The 25371-nt window shown below is 40.4% G+C and overlaps 1 protein-coding gene across 1 annotated transcript in view; it reads right to left on the bottom strand.

Annotated features, from left to right (window-relative positions):
- POLQ (DNA polymerase theta) overlaps positions 1-25371 on the bottom strand; it is a 52202-nt gene that overhangs the window by 5546 nt on the left and 21285 nt on the right. Inside the window, 18 exon segments of the mRNA XM_058045564.1 lie at positions 1014-1138; positions 2668-2779; positions 3126-3215; positions 3217-3311; positions 3898-4013; positions 6427-6562; positions 7013-7187; positions 8503-8640; positions 10335-10528; positions 11635-11875; positions 13316-13512; positions 14117-14260; positions 15227-18282; positions 19067-19310; positions 20812-20936; positions 21257-21450; positions 23816-23958; positions 24516-24720. Of these exon segments, the coding sequence (XP_057901547.1) occupies positions 1014-1138; positions 2668-2779; positions 3126-3215; positions 3217-3311; positions 3898-4013; positions 6427-6562; positions 7013-7187; positions 8503-8640; positions 10335-10528; positions 11635-11875; positions 13316-13512; positions 14117-14260; positions 15227-18282; positions 19067-19310; positions 20812-20936; positions 21257-21450; positions 23816-23958; positions 24516-24720 (5730 nt within the window).

Genomic DNA, 25371 nt, shown 5'->3' with positions numbered 1-25371 from the left:
ACAGCAGACCACAATTTATTTTTTTTTTAGACAAGCAACTTCTCTACTAATCAGAGACAGAAAGTCAGACAAGAAAACTGTATTAAGTTTCTTCTTTCTTTGTTTAGAGCTGAAATATCTGCAAAGAACTACAAGGATGCTGAAATGAAGGTGAAGATAATTCATTAACTGGTCTTTAATATGATTTTAAAGACTAAATCGAATCTGGACAGAAGATGCATCTAGAAAGCAGCTTCCTGTTGAAGTGTTTTTCAGATAAAATTGTCCATTATTTTCAAAAGTTTTTTGAAAGCCTCCTTGTTCCCCTGTCAGCTCTTGGGAGTACAAACTCCCCACTTCCTCCCTCTTCTACTCTAGTCTTTAATTCCATAGCTTCCTACTGAGAAGTATAATGCTTTCTCCCCAGAGAAACACCTTCCTAGGGAGTCAATTTACTCTTCCTGAAGTAAATCTATGGCAGAAGTGTCCAAAATGACCTGGGAAAAAATTACGGTAATGCAAAGGTGTATACTAAGTAAATATTTATCTAAGAAGTTAGAGCAATTTTCCTTTCAGGGAAAATAAGAAAAGGAACAAATACCCAAAAATACAGGTCTTAAATGCCCTTTCTTGTTCAAGTGGTGGCAGCATGTAACATACAAAGACTGCTGAGTTGGAGCAGCTCAGCCTGAAGAGTTAAAGTGTACCCCTGTGTGGAGGCTTTTTAAAACCATGTCCATCGATTTCAATCAATTACTCACTGCAGCTCCAGCGTGGGAGTTCTGAAGTGAGGTGAGCACAGTGATGACAGCTGCACACCCAGCCACACAAGGCTGACGTCAAACAGGCCATGACAAAAGCTCTGTTGTTCACAGAGTGACTGAGGGAACAATGAGTTAAGCAAGAAGTGGAAGGTCATGACTAAGATGGCTCACAAACCTTGCTAAACTGCAGACATGGCTATACAAAGAAATCTGGCATTTTAAAAATAAAAACTAAAAGACAGTTTAAGAAAGGCACAGCATTCAACATACATGAGCTTTGCTGTAGGGGTTTGGGTCTTTGATAGCTGGCAGGTAGCGGCGTCTCCCCAGGATGGTCTGCACAAACCCATCCCTCCTGCAGCTCCGCACCGTCTCCCTCAGGAACTTCTGAACCCCTGTGAAAGGAGAGGGAAAGTTTTCTGTCACACAGCTGATGCTCTGTACTGACCTCTCACTGAAAGCAGCACAGGGGAAATCCTTTCAGTTTCCCAGACCCCATCAGTGGACAAAGGCACACCATCACTCATTCAGCTCTGCTGCAAAACCGGTTCAGGCTTTTGAGGTGGAAGAGAGTGCACAGTGTCAGGATATCTGGCTGTGCACAAGGAGGTGGGAAGTCCATCCTGCCCAGTGCCCAGGCACAGAGGGTCACACATTACTGTTGATAATGGAGAGGTCAGAACCTGGACCAGCACTGGAAACACAAGTAGTAGGGAGGGAGTAAACTGAAAGCAGAAGCCAGAGCCCTTGATGCCTCAGGCTGCCTGACTTCAGGCTGTGTCCCTTCAGATTCTAGGATGAAAGAAAATCACCTCCCTGCACTTTGCAAGGGAAGAAGCAAATCCACCAAGAGTGTTGAAAAGAAACTTAGGTCAAAGAAAGGTGAGACAGGGAGGAGTGAACTTGCACTGCAAGTTCAGGTAACAACTGTACTAAAATGGGAAAAGTTAACTTCAGACAGTTTCCATGTTTACAAAATATAAAATGTAAAAGGAAATATTCAAAATCAGGACTGACAGCCTAAGTCAATTCACTAGGTATGTCATTTAGCAGTCAGCCTGGCAACACCTAGCAAGTGAAAACCCACAAGAAGTGAACTTTAAAAATAAGGTACACTGCAGTTTGTAAGCACACACACATACCAAGAGAGAAGAAGCAGGAAGTCATTCCTAATGGTCATGAAGGGGATACTATTCAGAAATTAATGGAGACTAAACAGAAAACCATTTTTCCGCATCTGTTTCCTAAAGAAACAAACTCTAAATCTTCAGAAAATAATTTTCCAGCTCATTTTCAAGTCCTATGATTAGAGCTAGCTGCCTCTTGTCCCATTTGCCCTCCATTCTTTTTCTGATTGCAGCTCTATTGTCTCTACATCTTTCCTAAAAATTAACATGCTTCTTAGAAAAACAACCATGTCTTTTTACAAAACACAGGAGAGCTACTCTGAACAGCTGGATAAAAATTAAAGGGTAATATGTAAAATAGTTTAAACTCCATGAAAGCAGAAGACAAAAGCAGAAGAAAGAAATGGTTATATTTAAAAATTATAAGAAGCATGGTTCTAAAGTTTTCACAGCATATCATTTGAAGCTGTGTGTTTTAATAAGGAAAAACATGTTTCTCATTCAGAAACCAAAGAGCTTTAAAAGGACTCCTCAGGGCTTATTAATTAATTAAAATAACAAAAAAATTATTGTAATAAGTAAAGAACAAAGTCCTAAAGGTAAATAAAACCAGAGAGAGTAAAATATTACAGAGTATCAAACTGCTGCATTCATGACTGGACATTTTCAAAATAAAAAGCATTTTCAAGAGATACGAGCAGTAGGTTGAGACAAATTTAGGATTTGAAGGGCCATGGAGAGAAGGGATTAAAAACAACAACTACCACCACCCAACTTCCAAACAGCCATATCCAAACCTGTGTATCTTGATTTGAAAGATTCAATGTAACTGGCAGCTTCATTTTCATCAATCCCCATCTGCTCTCCTAAAGATTTTGCTCCTATTCCATAGATGATTCCATAGCAGATCTGCCAGAGGAAAGGGTGAAGAATCAACAAGCGTTTGGTCAGCCACGCAGAGAAAGCAGAGCCAAAACAAAATGTGATCCACTGGAAGGCAAGTGTATGAAAGCAAGGGCAAGTATTCAAGAAGAGAGACCCCTTCTGAGTCCAAGCCATTCATGCTGCTTTTCTCCACCCTCATCCCCCAAAAAAACCCCAACAGCTCCACTTACAATGTACTGAAAGTGGGAGGACGGACAAAGCAACTGCTGAACAATCATGGCCAAACTCAAACAGAAAAACATCTACAATGTGTGGAACACTGAACCTTCCTGCCCAGAAAGCTACTGTTGAATTTTTTTCCTAAAATTACCTGCTTTGCTTGTTGCCTGGTCCTGTCCCCCACAGCTTCGGGGTCGATCATTTTCCATTCTGCTGCGATGCTCTTAAAGACGTCGGTACCCGCCATTCAGGGCTTGAATGAGGCGGCAGTCGCCAGACAAGTGAGCCAGGATCCTCAGCTCCAGCTGAGAGTAATCAGCAGCCAAGATTACACCACCTGCAGTCCAGAAGTTATCAGAAAGCATTATTTCATAAATTACTCCAATATTCCATCCAACTTGACAGCAAGAAGGTCTGAACCCGTCCTTTATCTTCTGCTCTGGGAGTTTTTCACAGCAATTTCTACCAAGACAAATTCTTGCCTGTTTCCCCAATGCTCGGGCCCACATGCTTCACATCTAGTCACATTTAGAATCCATCAAAACCATATGAACAAGAGTCTGTCCAGGTGTCTAAGACAGAGCAGGCAATGTGAGAACAGACATTTGGATAGAAAGAACACTAGGAAGAGTGCACTTTGTGTATTAAGAGCTGCCTTAGCTACCTGTTTAAAAAACAGGTATTCTTTAAGAAGAAATTAAAGTGTGAACATGTGAATGGCACAATTTTAATACTTTGCCCAACTGAAACTCTCTCTTTTATAGTCCTGTGAATAATTTTGAAGGCACACTAACTACTGCACTAGTTTTCCACGTAGGCTGCTCAGACCATATATACTGTTGTCAATCCTTAAACCTTCATTATATCTAGTATTTTTTGCTAACCATATATTTTACAATTACAGAGCAGGATCTGGGCATTACCTGGGAAAGGAACAAAAGCATGCCTCATGCTAACAGAAAATGGTATTCCTCTTTCTTCTGATCTGTTTGCAGCTTGAACCTTTAGCCCATTAGGCAAAATGGAACGCTTTCTGCATCTGTGGAGAAAAAAAATTACTGCCCCTTCACCAATTTCTAAAATACTAAGAGATGCATAATCATTTTTACCACAAAGGATCACTGAAAACAAGTGAGACACTGGCATTTTTCTGGACAATCCATAACCAAATTTGACCATGAAGGAACTGGACAGAGACCACATAAACATCTGAAAGGGATTTATAGATTCCAAAAATATTTCGGGATAAATCTTCCTAGTACATTCAGGATTCAGTTCAGAAATTGGATCATTCTGTTCTAAAACAGGTAAGATGAATGGCCCTAGATCTGTGATGAGCTTACTCCAGAAAGGCAATGGAGTCACAGAAATCCTAAAAATTCAACACTTCACCTTGTGTGCCAAGTCTCTCAACACATCATTCTCCTCTGCAGAATGCATACACCAGCCCAGAGGCAGAAAAAGCCCCCCTCAACAGCACCCTCATTACTGCACATGCACACACATTCACAAGTAAGCCTGTAAAAACAGAGTAGAAGTTGCAGAAAAGGTGCTCATAACACACTGCAGGTTTCCTCCCTAAAGACTGAGAGAAAGAGTGCCCCAAAGCTGCTCAATTTTCTTTTCTGAGAGGCCAAAAGTTTACAGTGTCACCCACATGCTCTGCACCCTCTCAGGGCTGCTCAGGTCTCCTGTCCCACCAAGCCATTTGTAGCTGCAGATGGAATTGTATCCATGAGCACATCCACTGAACAGTGCACAGCTCTGGCACCATTCACATCACAGCCTCCCATCAGCACCAGTCTACCAGACAGTCCAATGGGCTCTTCACTGGAAGGTAAAAAGCCTTTTTAAATCCTTGATGTCTGGATCAGGGATCTGAGGAAATTCTTTATCAAAATGAAAAGCTGTCTCTGAGATCAAGACTAGTTTCAGCAGAGCACAGAAAAAAAACCATCATGCTCTCTCTCCCTTGTGCACTTCCTTTTCTTCTTAAATATTGGCTTTTCAGGCATGGTAGGGATCAATGAGATGAATGCACAAAATCACAGAAATAAATGTTCAAGAGAGATAAAGGTGAGGAACAATTGCATGTCTGGCTACTGCAGAAAATCACACTGTTCAGCATAGGTTCTCAGTTTAGTGTAAGGGCTTTATGCCATGACCTAATTTAGCTACACTCCTTTGGTCAGAAGCTTCTTACAACAGGAGGAAAGAGTAGCAATAGTGGTTAGTAAGATAATAGACAGTTTGGACCAAAGTCTGGAAGGCTGATCAGACTTGGCTGGATGGCAATTTCTTTTGTGCCAGCAGTCATTTCTGTGCCTTTAGGATTGCCCATCTTCCTAACACAGTGGCTGCTTAACTAAGGAATGTAGGAAAATGTAGGGAAAGTCAGTCTGAGAGACCTCTCAGAGTCTGGCAGGCACTCCAGTTCTTTGATGGGCTCTTCTCTACAGGGAAGACTCCCAAGAAACCAGCACACTCCCCAGCCATCCTGAAAAGCTGCTGCAAGCCTGAGCACTGCCACAGCTTCATCTCAGAATGACATTCCTGCCTCCATGGCTATGCCTGGTTCTGCTGAGATGAACAAGATCCTTCTGCTCCTGGGTTCTTTTCTCACTACTTTCCCAAGGCAGTTAAATGCATTGTGGTAGGAGGCACCAGACAGAAGAAGCAAAAACCTTCTCAAATTTCTCACATCTTGCTGTGGGGAAAAAAGTTTAGAAAAGTCACTCAAGTGACACAACTGGGACAAGAACCTGAATGGAAAGAGAAATTGAAAGGGCAGAAAAGCACCACCAAGTAGGAAGCCTCAAAGCTCACAAAGTAGATGCTAAAAGATTGGTGTTTCACTAGAGTTCCATACAACTGTTAAGGCATTGGCATGTAATGCTATCAAAGTAGAACTGTAGAATCATAGAAAACAGGGTATTTGGTTAAGAGAAATCAAATTTAGAAATCTTCCTCTGCTATCTGGTAGTTACTGCAGGTCACTATCACAAATGAAATTATTAACAAAGAATGAAAAATATGTTCACCCCTGTTGCCTTAAAAAGGAACAGCATAAAACAAATGAATTTTCTTCTGCTTCTTCCACAATATTCAATGCTCTTTCAGAGTAGTTCTTAGCAAGTCAAACCAGATCCTAACTTCAGTTTGGTTATTTTCAGCCTCAGGCTTTCCATCCAACAGCTGGGAACGTAACGCTAATCTCACTGAAGGGTTTCATAAAGACCGTCAAAAAGAAAGCAAATAGCTACATGAAACCACATGCTGTTAGAATCATTATGTCTTTCATGTATCACTGATTTTTAGGTATTTATTTCCCTGTAAGAGAAACACTGAAGAACAAGTCACACTGACACGACAGCAGCCACAGGTGAAGGCAGAAAAAAGAAATTTGACAACCCGACCACATTTAGACAGAAGCTTTGTCAAGATCCTCCTACCTGCCCCCCAGTGCAGCACGAGAATTAACATTTCCATGGGCTTGGGAGGGGGGGCTTTCTTCAACCACAGTTGGCATTTCAATCTCAAAATCTCTTGGCACATTCTGGATATTTGGCTCTGTGAAGCTCACTCGACCTGAAAGGAAGATAGGGCACAACTAAGGAAGGGTCCAACAGAAGTCTCTAACTCAGTACAGCTGCACACACTGCATCTCCAAAATACAATGGCCAGGAGAGTGAGAGGGCACAACCACTGAAAAAAAATTTTAAAAAGGAAAAGTAATTTGTGTTTAATGGGCTTGTGATGGTTCCCCATTTCTGTATCACTAATAACCTGTTCTGGAGTCAGAGATTTACATGGCAATATGTGTAAGAAATGAATAATACTGCTCAGTGAACACAAAAGCTATTTTAAATACATCTGGGTTTTTAAGGCAGACATATGTCAAATAGATGTACCAGTATCTCTGCTTGGTTGAAGCAGAGCACAGGCTTGATTTCCTATCTTTTCCTCTTAGAAAAGCTGCACACATACAAAAAGACAAAAAGCCAGTAAGAACTGAGGTACTTGCACACATTTGTTCACCTGTAGCTGTGTGAGTCTGTGAAATTGGATATATCCTTTCCATTCCCAGTGCAGAATTCAATCGTTTCTCCCTCTGCAGTGGAAACACCACTTTAGTAATGGCATTGTTGATCCTCCTCCATTCCAATATCAGCCCTGGCAATGGGTGAAGTGTCTTTAATTTCTCCAAAACATCCTTGTGGGAAGAAAAGGACACAACTAATCAACGGCCTTTAAAACTTTATTTATAAAGTTTTTGCTGCTCTGCAGGAAAAAGTGACTCCTTCACCCACAGTGGGTTCCAGTGTCACTGCCTTAAAATTAAATCCATATCCTCTCCATTTACACCACCTACACCTGGGTAATCAAAGCACCACCTGACACAGCTGCAGTTTTATTACCCACGAGAAGACAATCACTTCTCTCTGGACTTCTGCACCCTCATCATCACTCTTAATCTGCACCAACCAATAAACCACCTGAAATGAAATAAAGCATCACTTGCCATAGGTCCCCTATGTTGTCTCCTCTTGTCCAGCGTTAATGCTTCTCCTCCATCTTCTTGCATATTTTTCTCCCTGCTCTCTCCTATCTGTACACTAGGAACACCAAGTGAAGCCCTTGACCACGCTCCTGGTAGACAAAGCTGATCACTAGCAATCAAATCCTTTCAGTTTAATCAGAAATGTGAAGGGACTAACAAGAATTTCAAAAGACAGTGGCATGCAAACATTTCTCAAAATAACTTTTTTTTGTGTGTGCTGCAGACAGCTGCAGCCTCATCCCTCCACATCACAAAAGGAGGAAATCCTCCCTTTGCTTCTTGCTCCCTGCTCTGCCACCACCACTGCACCCAATGTCTTCACTGCCACTTGAGTTCCAGAAATCAATACTTGTCTTCTGAGTACAGACTACACTGAACAAGGGGAAACTAAGAAAACAACACAGATTAATGAGTCCTGAAAACAGGAACATATATATCTGCTAATTCCACTTGTCTGGCAAGACCACCCATTAGCCTGCAGCAGCTGGTATTAATGCAGGTCCAGAATATTTATCAACTGGCAAGAATGTCAATAGCCTTCACATTATACAAGCTTCTGATATACTAAATTTGATAAGCCATCAGATTAGCCATTCTGAAGACAAATTCTCTGAAGCAAAAAATACAGATTTGATTGTAGCAGGAAGAGAAAATATTGTATTTAGTCGACATGGTATTTAAGTATCTTTCAAGCTGATGTGGAAAAATTCTTCTGCTATTGGCTTTACAAAATTATTGTGCTATTTTGGTCTTACACGTGATTTGGGAAATCAGATTCTGCCTGATTTACTCTTACTGAAGCCTGCTATTTACAGGCATGTCCTCACTGCACTCAAGCTTTAGGAGAGTAGGAGTCACTAATTCTGCTAACAGAGAAAGTAGAACCCAGTTTGAATTTGCACTGGTAACTGGAGGAGCAAAAGGCAATTAAAACTTCCTTTCGGACTAGAAACAGATTTTACTGTACCTTGGTTGTACTGAACTGCTTGCTTAGCCTGACCCTGTTTCCTTTAGCAGTTGCTCTTCTGGTGTAACCCAGGGTTTTCTTGTTCCCTTGGACTTTCACATCTCCATTTTGTGGCAACTTCAGCTCCAGGAATAACACCTGAAAGAGGCCAGCATTTCAAATCAGTTTCTGCATGCTGCTCCCAGGAGAAAACAAAAGCAACTGCGCACTTAAACAGCTTGTTCCAGCTAAAGGATAGTACAAATGCTTCAGGTAATTAAAAAGCTGATTAAAGATCCCAGCTATCAAAGTCATTCCTCCTCATTTTAATTAACTACGAAATGCAATTTAAAATCTCATTTTCTGAACACTCTAAGTTTAAGTTCAGAGGTATGTTTTTAGAAAAGGTAATTAACTCCATCCAATAAGTGAGGTTATTACTGACAGTCAGCTGTAATAAAATGTAATGTTCAGATGACTGAAAGTGGGAAGAACATTGGTGAAAAACAGAAGTGTTAGCAGGGAGCAGGCTTCAGAACAATATGAATGGCACAGAAAGAGGTGGTTACAAATACTTTTAGAGAATAGCCAGAATATTAGTTTTTCAAACAAACTGCCAAAAAGCAGAAAATTAAGTATATGCTCATTTGGTGACAGACAGAATACAGCTCCTAATTTTTCACTTTATGTTTCCATGCAGCATGATACAGTACTTAGCAGCTATTGTCTTTGATTTCACAGCTGGCAGAAGGGAACAGAAAGCTTTTCTCCTGCCCATTTATGGCACAGAAGTTTTACTGACACAAAACTAGAAGGGTAAAGTTCCATTAACTTATACAAGGTACTTTGCATGACTGGCAATGAATTTCCACACGAGGTACAAGCTTCTGTAGTTCAGAAAACAGCATTTCAGACAAAACTTTACTTCCCTTTTCCATGAAGCAGAGTGAAACTGAAGTCAAGCATTATTTCAGGAGTTCTAACTTAGACTACTGTTACTGAGCAAGACTTCTACATTTGCAACAAAGAAGGAGTATTTCAATGGAATTTCTTTTACTGATAGCTGCTTGCAGATTTTGACTACTTTCATATAAAGTACAGCCTCTCAGCGAGAAAATAGTATATGGAGAAAAAAAAAAGAGAAGGAGGAGAAAAACATGCACAGCAATTTTAATAGATTTCAATTATTCCAGGTAATGTGCATTAAAAAATAAAAGTTAAATTCTTCAGGAATGAAAGCTTTGCTATTTTACATAGAAATTTGTTTCTTAGACTTTAAAAAATATCAGTTCTTAAAAGCAGACAACTTTTAAAGCAGTTTTTCCTCCTCCTTCATGCCTGTACAGGGGCAAGGGTAGCAATGCAACTTTTTCAGTACAATTCTTCTTAGACCCAAGACTACATGACACCAAATCACATCTCGTGTGTGGGACACTGGCATTGCAAAACAGCTTCTCCAGTCCTGTACCACTCATCCAGAATACTCTAAAAGCTGATTAACTGGCAGACCTTCTCATGCACCCTGAGAGGCCACGGTCCTATACAAACCACATCCTTATTTTCACTTGCTTTTTATTTCCATCCTACATATTTCCACTTCTACCTTCTTTATCTCTGCTAAAGTTGGCAGAAACCAGAATGATCAGTAACAAGCAGGAGACACCCAGCCTCCTGCAGGCAGCAAACTCATAATGAGTGTAAGGATAAATGAACTCTCAGCAGAGCTGGGTTTGCACCTTGGATTTTCTTCACGCTGTTTTCCCATTAAGAATTTTTTTTTCTTATTTTAGCCAAAGGCTCTTGATGATAACTTCTAGGGAAGTTCTCCCCCTCCCACCCCAACCCTCATGTACCTCTGCAATGTCATCAGGGCTGGTCAAGGAGAAGCTGTGCCCTGCCAGCTGATATGCCTTGGTCTCAATCTGGCTCAGTTTAGCCTGCATGACCTGTTTCTGCGTTTCGTAGGCTGTTGTGCTGAAACCAATGCCATTCAGCTCCAGCAGAGCCAAGCAATAGTGGGTGGGCATCTCCACTTTAGAAAATATATCTGTAGTAAGTACAAACCAAAGAAAATCTTGTATAAAACAGATCAACTGCAGATAAACACATTCATTTAAAAAATAAAAAAAGAATCCTCAATTTTGAAAATACTGAAATGTTCTGACACACTGAAATCTTTTACTGTAGATTTCATTTAAATACTTTTGTTTCTAGAATAAGAAATATTTCATAATGTGCAGTGTTCCAGAACATCCTATCACAAAGGTATTAAAGAAAGCAGCTTCTGTCAATTTTTTTTCAAAAAAATACATCTCTCCATATATCAACATTTTATAAACTGCAGACATTTAAGCCTTACTTAATGTAAGGCTTTCTAACTTGATACACATTAATTCCACCACCCACATCTTTTTAAAATGTTCTAAGGTTCAACTGTAACAATCATAAATGATGTGGTAAACTTGCAATAAAATGCTTCAGCAGGATTATACCACAATCGTCAGCCCTGGATATAATTTAGGGGAAGCTATTATAATGACCACCAATAGCATAGTTTTGGGGGTTTTTTTGGATGGCTTGCTTTAAAACAGCACAAGCACTTAGCAATTATCAGTGCAAACACACGGGATCATTCACTATGGAACCACAGGAGTTTCATGGACACAATGCATACATGACAAATCATGCTGTACGGGCAGGCCAAAGAGCAAGGAATTCCTTCAGAAAACATTTGAGGATTTTAGGAATTACTTCTTACAAGAAAACCCCAAAACTTTTGAAAATCTTCACGAGGAATCATAGACAGACCCACAAGTCCCTCAGAATGGCCAAGGCACTCACCTGGGAGGTACAAATCTGCTTGATTTAGAGACTTAGAATAGACTCTGCTACAGCCTTAACCACTGGAACTGGTGGAGATTGAGGATATAAGAATTATATTTTAATTTTTCTTTCAGAATAAAAATGCTTCCAAGGGAATTTCCTTCTTTTCTTTTAACAAATTAAAGCATTTAACAAATGAAGCATTTTGACAGAACACATTTAAATAAGATCTTCCAAAGCACCTCTCTTCTGCACGCATCATTCAGCCTGTTGGCAGCACAGCTGTATTTACCCTCCATCTTTGCCCCCAAGTGGAGGATGTCTCCCTACCTGTCAGATTTTCCTTGTGGAGCTCCTTGTGGAGCTGGTCCATGACATTGAAGACAAGCACAGACTCTATGGCTGCTCTGTACCGCCCAGACTGGTCAGTGCTGGCACTCAGCCCCAGGCTCTGCACCCCTTGGCCCGTGCCCACTCCTTCCAGGAGGGGCAGCTCACTGGGGAGAAAGTTGGTCACCATGCTGTGAAGGGTGTGCTCCTTGGAGCCAGAATCCAGCAGCCAACATGCAACCTTAAAAAGGGAGACCTCCATGAGACATTTTTTTTTACCTTTTAGTGATAATAAAATGCAAATATTTAGCCAGGAGTTAATTCAATGTTATGGTGGATGTTTTCTTTCTTCATTTGGCAGGTAAACTGCAATAATTTGTTGGGTCATTTCAGTAAAATCCTTCAGGAGGGCCTAAGTCACTGAAGAGCTTAATTCTTGAGTGAGAATGAAAAGCTGTTTCTTTCTAAAAGAAAAGTTATTTCTGTACTTTTGAAAACTATACCCTCTGTCAAATAAAGACATCTTGAAATGTCTTTTCACTTATTAAAACTTGACTCAAAGGGAATAAATACAGAAATCAGCATCAAAACATGTTTAATCTGAAAAATTACTTTCTGGAGATCAGAACTTGCTGTTGATCTGGAATATTAGCCAAACTGAGCTCTCCTATCTTTTGCAGAACAGGACTAATGCCAAGAATTCTGCATGGGATATTTTACTCCTCGTAGAGCTTAAACCCCTGTCTTCAAAGTAAATTAATTTATACGTACATTTCAATTTCTTGTGTCAAAACAGGATGAAGCACAGATTTCTACATTGCCTCTGCCATGCAAGCAGAAGTAAAAAATCATATGTATATACATGGGGTTGGGGAGGTATGTATATATTCATTGTGTCACTAAAATGAACCAACATGAGTGTATGACAATTACATGGAACAGTGAAGGAAAAGATGCTTTTACTGCTCTTCAATTTCATCCTAAGACTATGTCTTGGTATGAAAAAATCTATGTTTGTCCTTGCGTTGAACACCTTAGCTACTTTCCTGCAGAGCTGAGTATTGCAATGAAGCTGTTCAGCCCATATGCAAAGCCAGCTTTAAAAAACAACAGCATTTTCTGTGCACCCAGAGCTTTTTGTAACATGAGCAACAAGGTGCTTTTACCTCAAGCTAAAGTTTCATTTGAGTTGCAACTGGTACTCAAACCTTTTGAAATTCCATGTAAACTTTGTTTTGTTTTGAGAAAACAGGGGTTGCAAAGTAGTCTGTATTCATAGTGGGTAAATCTTTTGCTTATAGAGTCTTCTGCTCTCAGAAGGAATAACCTGACCAGAAGCACCTGTGACATTACAGTCCCAGGCTTCTTAGTGCAACAAAAAAAAAGTTAAGTCCTGTCCACTCGGGCTGGGGAAAGATTTATCTTCATTTCCCCTGCCAAGTAAGGTATGAAATAATAATGTAGTAACTTCTGAAACTCTTTGTTTCTCTTGCAGGCACCAAGAACAAAGCAAATGTCTCCTCAAAATACTCTTCTAGATTGCCCACTGAAAGAAAATTTCACTAAACTTCCGGACAGACTCATACTGAATTAACAGAAGTACCAGAAGGCACTCCTGTCTTTCCACTGTTGTTTTTAAACTAGTAGTTTCATCCAAGAGAAATTTCTTAATCCTGCAAACCTTTGGGTCCTCAAAACTTCCTTCCAAGGAGATGCCACAAGCCATCAGCAGAGTTTTGTAGTGCTGGATGAAGTCATACATGATAAGTGAGCGCTCCTTCTTGGTCTTCTTCTGCAGGTATAGCTGCAGATGGTTCAGTCTCTCTGTCACAGGTAGGCTTTGATCCAAAGGTGGGGGTGCCAAACTCAGACTGATTTCTAAGGCAGGAAATACAAGCAAAAATCATCTTTTATCCCATTACATGATAAAAACAGCAAGAGAAAAATTTTGAACGCAACAACCTAGAGCACAAAAGCTTTAGTTGAAGTGAACAAACAATACATCTGTAGCACTATTACATGTTTTATCAAACTAGACTAGGCTCCCAAAAGCAATATGCTGTGTCTGTACTAACAAACAAAGGATAGCCAGGAATCAAACCCTAGTCACAAGGTCACTTAGCACAGATTGGGCTTTCTTCATCATATGAGTGCTAGATATGTTCTGGAGAGCAAAAATTGGAAGAGATTTAAAGGAAAAAGCAAGTCAGATAAAGAGAACTTGGGACTGAGCAAATATTTTAGCCATATGCATGCTCACACTCCAGTGTCCAAGCCAATTAGCTGCCCTTGTTACACAGTGCTATAGATGTATCCACAGCAACCTGTCCAAGGGTGTTTACCGCCCAAGACTGCTCAATTACTCCACCACACAAGTGAGCTGGGGTCGGGACAATCAGCACTTCCAAGAACCCTCTCTGCTGAAGGAACTTTCTTCAGATGCAGTGTCAAATAATCCAGCAGAGCCAGTCTGCTCACTTACCACTCTGGTCTTGGATCTGCTGCAAAGAGATATAATAAGCATCTTTTCCACCCCAACACACTGCCAGTCCAACTACCAAGATGTCTTCACATCCCTGGACAGGAAATCCTTCATCTTTAACTTGTGTCCGCTGAGGAGAACTCACTAAAGAAATAATTTGAAGTTACTATTATAAAATGGCATCCATAAATACAGAGGATTTGGGATCCTGAAAATGCAAATATGTACAGTTGAGTCTAAGATTGAATATTATCATGTCTTAGTAAAGCAAAGGAGCAGCATGTTAGTAGAGGATGGAGAGTTAGTGTCAAGCATTTCCTTGATAGGCCTCTGGTGATAGTAATGAAGTGTTAGCAGCTAGTTGGTATGTGAGAGCATCTGAATATTCTTCTGTGGCTGCCTCTGAACCAAGGTTACATATTTTCAAATATTTTCAAAATGCAAACTTGGTTCAATATAAGCACGTGCGAAATTCAGATCAGTCTCTGGGTTGTTGCAATTTTGCTTCTTTTTTTCCCCTGCAGAAGTACTCATATGCTGCAGTTTGCTGCTGCTTTTAAAACATATTCTTCCTTTAAAATGACAAGACTAAGCAGTTAGATTCTTTGCTGTCACATCACCATAACAACAACAGCAACATTTCTTAACTATCAAAATAGATTTCTGACAGGCAAATATGAAATGCTTTTTAGAGTGGAAAGAAGGAACACAATTCTATCTCAACTCTTGAAGAGGTTGCTAGAAAATGCCAGAATTTGGAAGGGATGCTTTATGGGTGGCTTAATCTGAACAGGAGGAAAACCTTATTTACTTTGAGGGTGACAGAACACTGGAGCAGATTGCCCAGAGAGGTTGTGGAATCTCCTTCCCTAGAGATATTCAAAAGCTGCCTGCACATGATCCGGTGCACCCTGCTCTACATGATCCAGCTATAGCAGGGGGGTTGGACTGGATAATCTCCCGAGGACCCTTCCAACTCCAAACACTCCATGATTCTGTTATATCAGCGATTCTCCTCCTTTTTTGCATATCCTTTCCTTCTCTAGGCTTCTTTAAGCTGAAGATATGACATGCTGTTCACAAAATAATGCACTGGAACAGGAAACTGACCTTTTTTGAATTTGCCACCAATCGTTGATTTGGGAGACAAAAAGCACTTTGTTCTTTCACATGCCACTGAGATGGAGAATCTGCTTTTCTCCTTCCATTCTGCAACAAAAGTCTGGAAAAGTGCTCTGTCGCTTGCTACATCAATAATAGTGAAACTTTCAGCACTTAAGGGAACAAATGGAAAAACATCCTGAGATAGCTGCAGTGAAAAGCCTTGGTCTACAATGGAATTATCTTTTATCTCATCTGCCTCAGCTGGGTCTAGACACTCAAGACTGTCCTGGAATGTTTTTACCTGCTGCTCTGCATTGCCCTCACTATTCTGCTGTAGCTGAATTGTCCGCCCTTCCTTCTTGCAGGTGACTTGGCCCTTTCTTGCAGATGGGAGAGAAAGAGAACATTTTGGAAAAGGCTCTTTGGGAGGTGTTGGAGGAATAAACCCATTATTACTATCTGCTGCAGGACAGGATGTTCTCTTGCTTCCCTCAAGCTGAAGTGTTATGCCATCTGTTTCCTGAAGATCCAAGTTTTCCATTTTGTTTTCTTTAACCTTGAAAGAGCTTTTTAAATCGTGACAAGTGGGCAAAGGCTTTTGCTCAGAACAGTCAGATTCAAAAACTGGATCTGGCTCTTGACTAACAATAGGAGCAACTAACTCTCCTTTCAAACTGGAACTTGCTGAAGCTGTTTCAATGCCTGAGAGGCTAGGCCATTTGTCCAACACATCCTGCAATCCTGGGCTTAGTTCAAACGAGCATTCAGTCCACACCACTGGGTGGGGGTTCTTCTCAAAAGCTTGGTGGCTTCTCTGGAGCTTTTCACCTTGATCTCCTACTAAATCTTTTGGTCTGGGGTCACTGTTACAAATGGCCGAGTTTCTTAATCCTGACTGACCTTGAAATGTAGAAGGAATGTCTTTCAGAAAAGACGGGGAATTTCCATGGTCTAAAACTTCTGCTATTACATCTGAGGAAGCTAGAGACACATTGTTACACTGTGCAGGATTCTCATGTTCTTTCTGATTGTCACCGACGTCAAATTTATTCTCAACAGGCCCTGGATTCTGCAAAACACCATCTGGAGGAAGCAAAGCCACAGGGTCCTTTCCATCAGCTTCCATGATGTGAACAGCTGAAAGGTCACTGACATTACTGAAGCTCTCATCAAACAGCAAGTTATCGCTGATATTTAGGCTTGTTTCAGGGACAGGATGGCATTCTACTTGTACAATGTGTTCCCTACCAAAATGGGAGCTTGCTTTATTCAGGTCTTTAGACACACCCTCCCCTTCCACTGAATTTTGGGTCTGGTAATCTTGTAGAAAACTGTGTAGCTGTGAGTCAGTCATTGAGAAATCGCTCTCTTTAAGGCAAGGTGCAGGTTCTATTTTCTTCACTACAGGCTGTAAATTAAGGCCTCCAGATTCCAAAACTTTATTACTACAGTGCTGAGTTGTGTTTTTTGTAATGTCATTTGTTGTGATAAGACTTGGGAAGCTCAGTGTCCTAACTGTTGCAGCCAGCCTTTTATCAGTATCATTCTCAGTCCATAAACTGCTTCGTTTTTCTGATACTTCCTGCTGTGGTATTGCTGCCAGCTCTGAACCTTGTATCCCCTGCTGTCCTGTGATTCCAGCTGCTCCCTCCTGTTTTATTATCATCTCAGTTTGAGTATCCAACTGGATGCTGTCTTCAAAGTCTCTGGAGTCAGAAAACAGATGAGAGGCTGGATCATTCTGAACACCATCTGCATTGCAAACACCTCTGGATTTTACTAAAGACCCTTTCAGAAAATCTTTAGGATGACTGTCGCCATTCTGCATGGCTCCAGCTTGCAGCAATATTCCACTGGGCCTTTCATTCCCATTTTTGCCAGCATTCTGAATGTGAATATTGCAGGTTTTCTCTTCACCAGGACAAAAATTCTTATCAATCCTCGCCTCAGCACAGCTCCCATCTGTTTGAGTTTTATTCCTTTTATTCTGCTTAACATCAGTTTTGTCAGTTCTCTGTGTCCTAGCACTACCAGGCATCCCTCTACCTCCTACAATACTGTGTGTCTCCACACTGGTGTGTGGAGTACCCTTCAGCATAACGGGTGCCTGAAAACCTGCTCTCCCCTTAGGCATGCCTTCATTAGTGGTGTTAGGCTCTGTAAATAATCCTTCCATTTTATCTTTCTTCCCAATATTAACACTCCCCATCTGTACAGAACTTGAGACTTCACGAGTTACAGAATCTGCTTCCATAAATTCCTTATTATTTTGGTTTGAAACAGAATTATCTGTAGAGATGGCGGTGTGGGAAACAGGCAGCTTTTGTATATCTATGCTAAGCTTATTTGAATCTTCAAGAAGTGACCTCTGCAGTTTTGAAGAGGTATTTTTGTTCCTAGTCCGATTTAAACGTGTATCTGTGCTTTTAATCAATCTAGAAGCTGAAGAATCTTGTCTCAATGTTGGCGTTTTTCCGGGTTCAGTAAGGTGCTCTGGGACTGCTGTTTTGGAATTCATCTTGGTTTTGACCAGAGAAATATCTTCTATGCTTTCATTTCCTCTGCACACATTTGGCCGTTTTCTAGCACTGTACACAAGATCACCCTTGCCTTCCCCTGCTCGAGCCTGTTTCCTGCCCAGGACTTCACTCTCAAATACAGAGCTTTCTGTGCTACTGCTCAGGCGCCTTTTACATCCCTTTTTAATATTTGGTAAGTTTCCACTCTGAGAACCAAGGCCATTACAGTGTTGAACTCTGCAGCCTTTTTTGTTTAACACCCTTGAAGACTCAGCAGACTCCTCTCCATCTGATCTATGCAGTCTGTCTTCCAGTTCTGACTCACTGCTGATCACAGAGGATGTATCAGTCTCGAGAAAAGACTCTGGGTTCCACTGCACCCCCAGCAGTGCCAAATCCTGCTGCAGAAGTCTCCTGGCTTCCTCCACAATGACAGAGGCTGCTTCTCTTTCAGTGAAGCCCTTCATTCCAGCCATCCAGATGCTGCGCACGGCCCGGCGCTCCTCTGCTGCCTCTTCATCCTCATCCACAGCCCTGCGAACACTGTGGGGAAGGTAACAGGCACATGTAAACATCCATGCAGAATGCAACAAACACAAGGAGCTGGAACTCTTCTGCTCCCATGTCAACTCTCTTCACAGCTTCCTTTACAGAAGCACTCTATCTAAAATGTAATGCACTTGATGGGAAATAATTCAATTGGAAATAACTATTTCTAAATATGAATAGATGTTGATGAAAGATATTGCTGGCTGCATACCCCAAAAGCATTTCCAGATTTCTGTGTTCTAACATACCCCAGACAAGTCCCAATTCCCTGCCAGGGCAGGTCTCAATGAATCACCCTCTATGTACTGTTTTCTAAATTAAGAAAACTTCAAAAGCATGAACCAGACAAGTATCATGGCACAGTCCAACAAGTACTTGATCAAGGAAACTTGTTACTGCACTAACATATAAATCACAAGAGAATCCCAAAAGATAATCAGTAATAAATCGTTGAACATATGGTGAAGCTGCCTTTTAGAGGCAGCAAAAACTCCCCAGAAAGCACTGACAATTTACCCAGGACTAAACAGTGCATTGAAAAGAAGAATAAGAAGAAAATTTCAGTGACAAAAACTTATCCTGTAAATACAAGGTTCTTCTATTAATTTCAGAAAAATCGTGGAAGGACTGTGATCAGTTGGAGAGACCTACAAGTTATTTCTAACTTAATATTTGACACAAAGTTCCAAAGGGTTGCCACATTTTATTGCAGGTTTCATCTTGTAACCCTTCACCTTACAAAGTCCTTTACTTGACTTCAGACTTAGTGATTTCTCACCTTTTAAATGGTACTGAGCTCTTCAGAGCAGCTGCCACCTCATCAGGACTGGCTTTAGCGAGGTCAGCCACGGTGACAAAGCCAGCGCTGTAAAGTGCCCTGGCACGCTGGGCATTGAGCAGAGACACCCGCACCAGGTCACACAGCTCCCTCTGCACCCCAAAAGTGAGCCTGCTCTGGAACTGAGACAGCAACATCTCCATGTTGTGCCAGCCCAATCGATTACAGAAAACTGTTATCATTCCTGGAACACAAAAGTGACATTAATGTCTGAACTCCAGCTCCAGTTCTACTAAGCTGGATTCACACTCCACCTCCCAATCTGATTCAGCACTCACTTTACATTTCTCACCTTCCATTATTTACAAAAACTAACTCGTGTTTATCACAGCTATGAGTAAGAGCTAGTCTTGCAGAACACAATCTGCAATTAAGTAGTTAATCAGTGAGGCAGAAATTCTGAATGACACTGTTTTTTTCAAAGATGCTAATATTTGAAGCACATGCATATCCTGAAACAGGAGTCCTATGAAAGAATCATACTGAGAAAAAAAGGCAAAGGAAAAAGTAGTGATGAGAGTCATTAAGGGAAGCCATAGATCTTTGAGGAAACCCAGCACTGACATCCATAAAAGTAGACCTTGGTCTGCAGGATTTCAGTTACTGAGAGCATCATAGGAGGTAGCAAATCCCATGATACAGGTTACAACTGCAGTCCCCAGTGCATGGGAGAAGGAAAAGAGCACAGAAAAGACAGTTTCTTATTCACAGATTGCATCTACAGACAATGAAAACCACTGAAAGACATGGCATTCCTCACTAATTTTGCAGTGATTATAGAATACAATTTTTATCATGTCTCTTAACTCTATGTCATATCGATAGTTCATTTTACTTCCCAGATTACTCCTGGGAAAACTATTAACACTGGAAATACAGAATCATGAAACTGCTACAAAGTTATTTATACTAAAAAGTTTTAAAAAAAGAAGTTATTTATACTACCAGAATTAAATTAAACTACTCTGCATCAGTTGGCGTGACCTTTTCATTTTGGGGCTTTGACTCATGCTGCAGCCCACACAGAGGGTTTCGCAAGTCGAGCTAAAACTGTCTTAAAAACTGAAAACCCACTTATGGAGTAATGAAAGATTTAGGCAACAGAAAAAAAATATCTTGGTCACTGGTGGGCTGTTACTTCCACACCCACACAGCCTTCTTAGGGAAGTTAAAGGTAGCAGCTGTTTGACCTCCTGTGATCTGCTGATAAATGACCCAGAAGCCACTCACTCTGTTCTGACAACTGTAACCTTATACCTCCTGGCCAATTAATTTTGCATTCAGAAGAAAGCCATGTCCCATCTTAGAGGCTCCAAACTTTACTCAATGCTGAAAGGTATTCTTTCCTCATAGAGCAAAGCTTTAGAAGGGACTTGCACTAATTTCCATACTTAGTATTGAACCAGCTACATTCCTGCACAGCACACAGCTGATTTCCACAGAGCTCAGCATGCTGCACACTGCTTGATTCCCCTCAGCTGGCCCCTTTCCCACTGCACACTGTGGTTCCACAGCAGGGGAAAACACTGGTTAAGCTATAAATCCATAAGTGGTTTCATAAGGCTGTTTACTGTCAGTACCACACTGTGGCTATCTTTGCCCCAAATCTAGAAGGACAAAAAAAAACCAGTCTAGCCTAAGACTAGCCTAATAGCAGACTGGGGTATTTTGCTCAGACAACTTGCCTGCATAAGTGGCAGCAGATTGCTGCAAGGATTGAAGCTGACCACGACTACAGCCATATTTCTTGGTCATATCTTGTAAAGGAACCTCGCTGATTAAATCCAGAAGGGCAAGGCTGGTGAAAAACCTGTTGACAAAGTAAAAGAAGAAATGAAATTGTCATCTGGGGCACATTACTGTACATGCCAAAATGTGCTGTGATACATAGTACAGAACAGTACTACAGTACAGCACACAAAAGAAACAGAGAGGATGGCTTCCAAACACATCAGCACAAACATTTTGTGCCACCAGTGTTCTCAGACCACAGCAGACCAGGTCCAGGTTCTCTGACCTATCAGCTCACTCTGAAAAAGAGCAAGTTCCTGAAAACAGTCACAGAGCCTATGCATTACAAATATTATAGCCCCTGATCTCTGCACTTTCACACCCACATTCTGTGGCTACCTTTTGTGGATGGCCATTTGTCTGTGCTGTTTCTCTGTTTTAGCAGTGATTTTGCCCTTAACAGAGCGAGCTAGAAAGCCTTCTTCAATCCCCACCAGCTCAGCCACACGTTTCATTGAGGCAGGCAGCTTCTCCCATAGGCAGAAGAACTGGTACCAATCAATGGTGGTCCACTCCTCATACACTGGGGTGACCTAAAGAAAATAACACAATGCAAAAAACTGTTTCAGAGAAATAAACAGAACTAAACAGAGTTTTTGGTAAACAAAACTACAGCCTAGGGAATGTGGTTAGAGCATCCTACGCACGATGTAAAGGCACTGAGTCACAGGTGTGGACCATGAAGAAAGTAAAAGCTCTTCTAATCCAGTTTCTGTAATACTTGTACTGATGAGATCTGACTCATATGGGTCCTCCAATGATTAAACAATTTAAAATCTTTGTCAGATTATTCTTTAAATCCAAGCCACTAAACTATTTTTAAGCTGTGTCTTCAATGTCCTTTAAGAAAACAAAATTTTATTATTTTTTTAACATAATTTACAGACATCTATCAACTTTTTTAAACCACGAGTAATCACACTAACCACTCCCACAGCCTCTGATAAAGCAGGAACAACACAGAACTTGCCAGAACTTGCTGAAGCTTTCATTTACCTGGAGTACAAAAAAATCTCCACTTTTATTAACACTAACAAAAAGCCCTCCAGAACTTTTTTTAATGTTTTTCAGACATAAAACCAATTCTGTTAATGTTTAGTCAGCACAGAGTCAGTTCCTCTATGAGGAGACAAAATGTCTTCATACCTTTATCGATATAAAGCAAGATTAATTATTTTGAAAGAACTAAGAGTTGCTTGGCACAAATGTTAAATGGCACAGAATACTAGATGCCTATGTGGTTGTAAATCATCCATGCTTCTTCATCTGCTGAGAAGAACAAAAGTTATTAAGATGGGGGTTTATCTTTTGTTGTTTATTGGAATTCTGTTGTGATTTGTTTTTTGTCTTTAAAGAAAACTATTTTCCTGTCTAGCGAATCCTTATTTGTTTTAATCAACTTTCCTAAAATACAAGGGCTTGGAATTCAGTCTCATATTTGTACATGTAAAAGATGCAAGCGTAAAAGAATTAAACAGCATTTTAGCAGATAAACTCCCTGTAGATCATAAGGAACACATGAAGAACAATACTTAAAAAAACTAAAAAAGCAACAAAATTAAATAAACCTTTGGCCTTGAAAATGAACAGCCTTGCAAGAAAGTGTTTTAGAGTAGCTTAACAGAAGAGAATCTCAAGAACATTTTGTTCAACAGTGTATGATTTAAAATAACCTTAGACAAGCTGCTGCAATTAAAAAGTACAGCATAAAAACATTATGCCATTGCTGCCTCTACCCCAGAACAGGAACAAATTTCACCCTTTTTTTTCTGCTTTGGACATGCAAACAGGGAAAAAATTCACTGGTGCATAACACAAAGGAGTTCATTTTATCTGGCAGAAATAGAACAAAATATAATGTGGTCCCCTAAAACAGAGATATGAGTACATATGGGACAGTAGTAGATGCAAAAAAAAATCTGTTTTAGCCCATAAGTGGGTTATTGAATTCACCAAGCAGGGACAGATACCCTCAGATTCCTGCCTGCCCCTGCCTCCCAGCCCAACAAGCTTTGTAACTGCAAGCACATTCCTCTTGAAGTGAACTTTCTTACCAGACAAGACTCCCAAGCTCTGCCTTTGATTTATCATCCAGGTAAAGAGAATAAACCTTACTCCTAAAAAAGGCTAAAGCTGACTGACAGATTTCAGCTGATGACTGCATGATGGGCCTCTAGCAGCCATGAATCCTAAGCAGCTCAGTGCAAATCCATCTGGTTTCTTCAATAATCTTCACAAGTTCATGGCTTCCTCTCCCAGAGTCTTAAATAGCAGTGCTTAGCTTTTCAGGTCTATGTGTTCATAAATCTTGACACACTCTGGGACACTTTTCCCTTATAAGATTTATCACACTCCTTCCTTCAGCTCTGGCAGCATCACCAGGCAAGTAAACTAAATCAGGGATGAATTTCACTGTAACTGAATCAAAGAAAGGCCCACCCATAGAAAGGAAGTGGTCTGGCTCTCTGAGGCTTTTTGGAAGCAAAGTGGATACTAAAAGCCCAACATTTTTCTGTGCCTCCAAAAGTAATATGAAATTAAGCCTGCTGATCCCAAACACACATAAACAAAAAAACAATTTGTTTCATCAATTTCAAGTGCCTCAGAAAATCTACAATTATTTTATGCTCAAAAGTTTTTAAGTTCTGAAATCTTAGGAAGTCAAGGGTGACAAGAAGGGGTTAAATGGCACCCAGCACCTGTCTGCACAATAGACACTATGGTAACACACTCATTCTGAAGAACCTTCCATTTAGAAACTTTTCTTCATGAAGGATAAGCTAAGCAAAGCACAGAAAAACCCAAACCTGTGCTCATGGAGCTGCCAAGAGCTTCGCACTGTACTGTCTCCCCTTAGTTTTGGTAGTGGAAAATACAAGACACAGAATAGGAACCTACCAAATAGACAATATGCAGATCATTCTCCAGAACAAAGCTCTTCATAGCTCGCTGCAGGTCAGCAAAGATTTCCATGGCTTCAATTGGTGAAAGAGAAGAGGAAAGAGTAGCTGAACCAAGATGTGTTGGGTGATAAACCTTTGCTGTTAAAAAAAAAAAATATATATATATGTATTACATAGAGAAACATTTGGGTGCAAGTTTATTATAATTTTCAGGTTGTGCTGCATTTGAGAGATTTTTAACTTTTCACAGCTGCTTTTTCAATAAGAAATAGTGTATGTCTCCATTCTGAAGACAGAAAAATGGAAACAATAACAGGTTTAGCCTTGCCTACGTCTAAACTAGCCTTTTTCTCTTTAGAAAGACAAAAATCGCAGTCTGCAGCTAATATGCACCAATCCTGTGGCAAAAGTTTGCTTTCTTTAAATATTTTGGGAATTTTTAGACTAAGATGCATCAGTCTTAGAGGTGATGTGCAAGTGATATGTAGGTGATGTGATGTGCCTTCCAAGAACATGTACATGCAAAATATGATAAAAGAGGTGTAAAGATACCTTCCAGAAAGACAGAAAATTCTTGATAAACAATTCTTTAAAATACAATAAAATGCAGAGAAGTCCTTACTGTTAATTTACATTGAACATCTACTCAGTCAGCAAATCAAAACTGCAATCACTGGGAGGAACACTAGCTTTACCTTTCACATCATTGCCAGAGTCCACAACCTGAATGAATTCATTTTCCAGCAGCCATGCCACACAAGCCTCGATAGGTCCAGCATGGGCTTTGTCTTGCTCTTTCCCATTTTCCCACTCTCTTTCCTTCAAGCTGGATGCAAGCAGAGTGCAAGAGGCATAGGTCTGCACATCCTCTGGAGTGTTGGCTACTCCCCCCACTATGATCTGTTGAAGAAAAATACCTCTTCATATTGCCAGAGATGCAGCAGGACAGAACATCAGATCAGAGAATCAAAGAGTGATCCATCATCTCAATTTTAAAGAACCATTTTCCTAGAGACGGGAATATGAGGCAAAGCAACAGGTAACTTTTAAAGATGTTCTTGGCAAGAAGTCAGTCATCTTGGGCAGAAGTAAGAGGACTAAGCTATGGAAAAGAATGATTAACAAAATCTTATTTTGAAAGTGAACGTAGACATAGCAGCAATTCAGATTTCAGACTAGCCTGAGGCATTTTTCTTAGCCAACACTGTGAAATATTAAAGTATGTTAGAATACAAACTGCAATTTTGTGAATACAAAAAGCCAACCATGAAAGTGAAGTTCTTGTAAGGCTATTCAGCATACTGAAGGTTTCTCTTAATAAATATGAATGTTATACACCACCATTGTTTTCCTGATTGAGAGTGATTTTGCTCACCTTGGATTTTGGTTTTGCCTTAAAGGAACCCCCTTCTTTTAGATAGCTCTTATGCAGAAAAATACATTTGGAAATTCCATTGGTCTGCTAAAATTCAAAATCTATGGAAGTACAACTCAGTTCTAAGCCTCACAAAAGCTTTCAAAAGACAGTAAAAGTATAGCAAACAGATTCTA

The sequence above is a fragment of the Melospiza georgiana genome, chromosome 2, assembly GCF_028018845.1.
Source record: "Melospiza georgiana isolate bMelGeo1 chromosome 2, bMelGeo1.pri, whole genome shotgun sequence".
NCBI lineage: Eukaryota > Metazoa > Chordata > Aves > Passeriformes > Passerellidae > Melospiza > Melospiza georgiana.
Note: the sequence above shows the minus strand (reverse complement) of the source record. Positions and strands in the feature narration are given on the sequence as shown.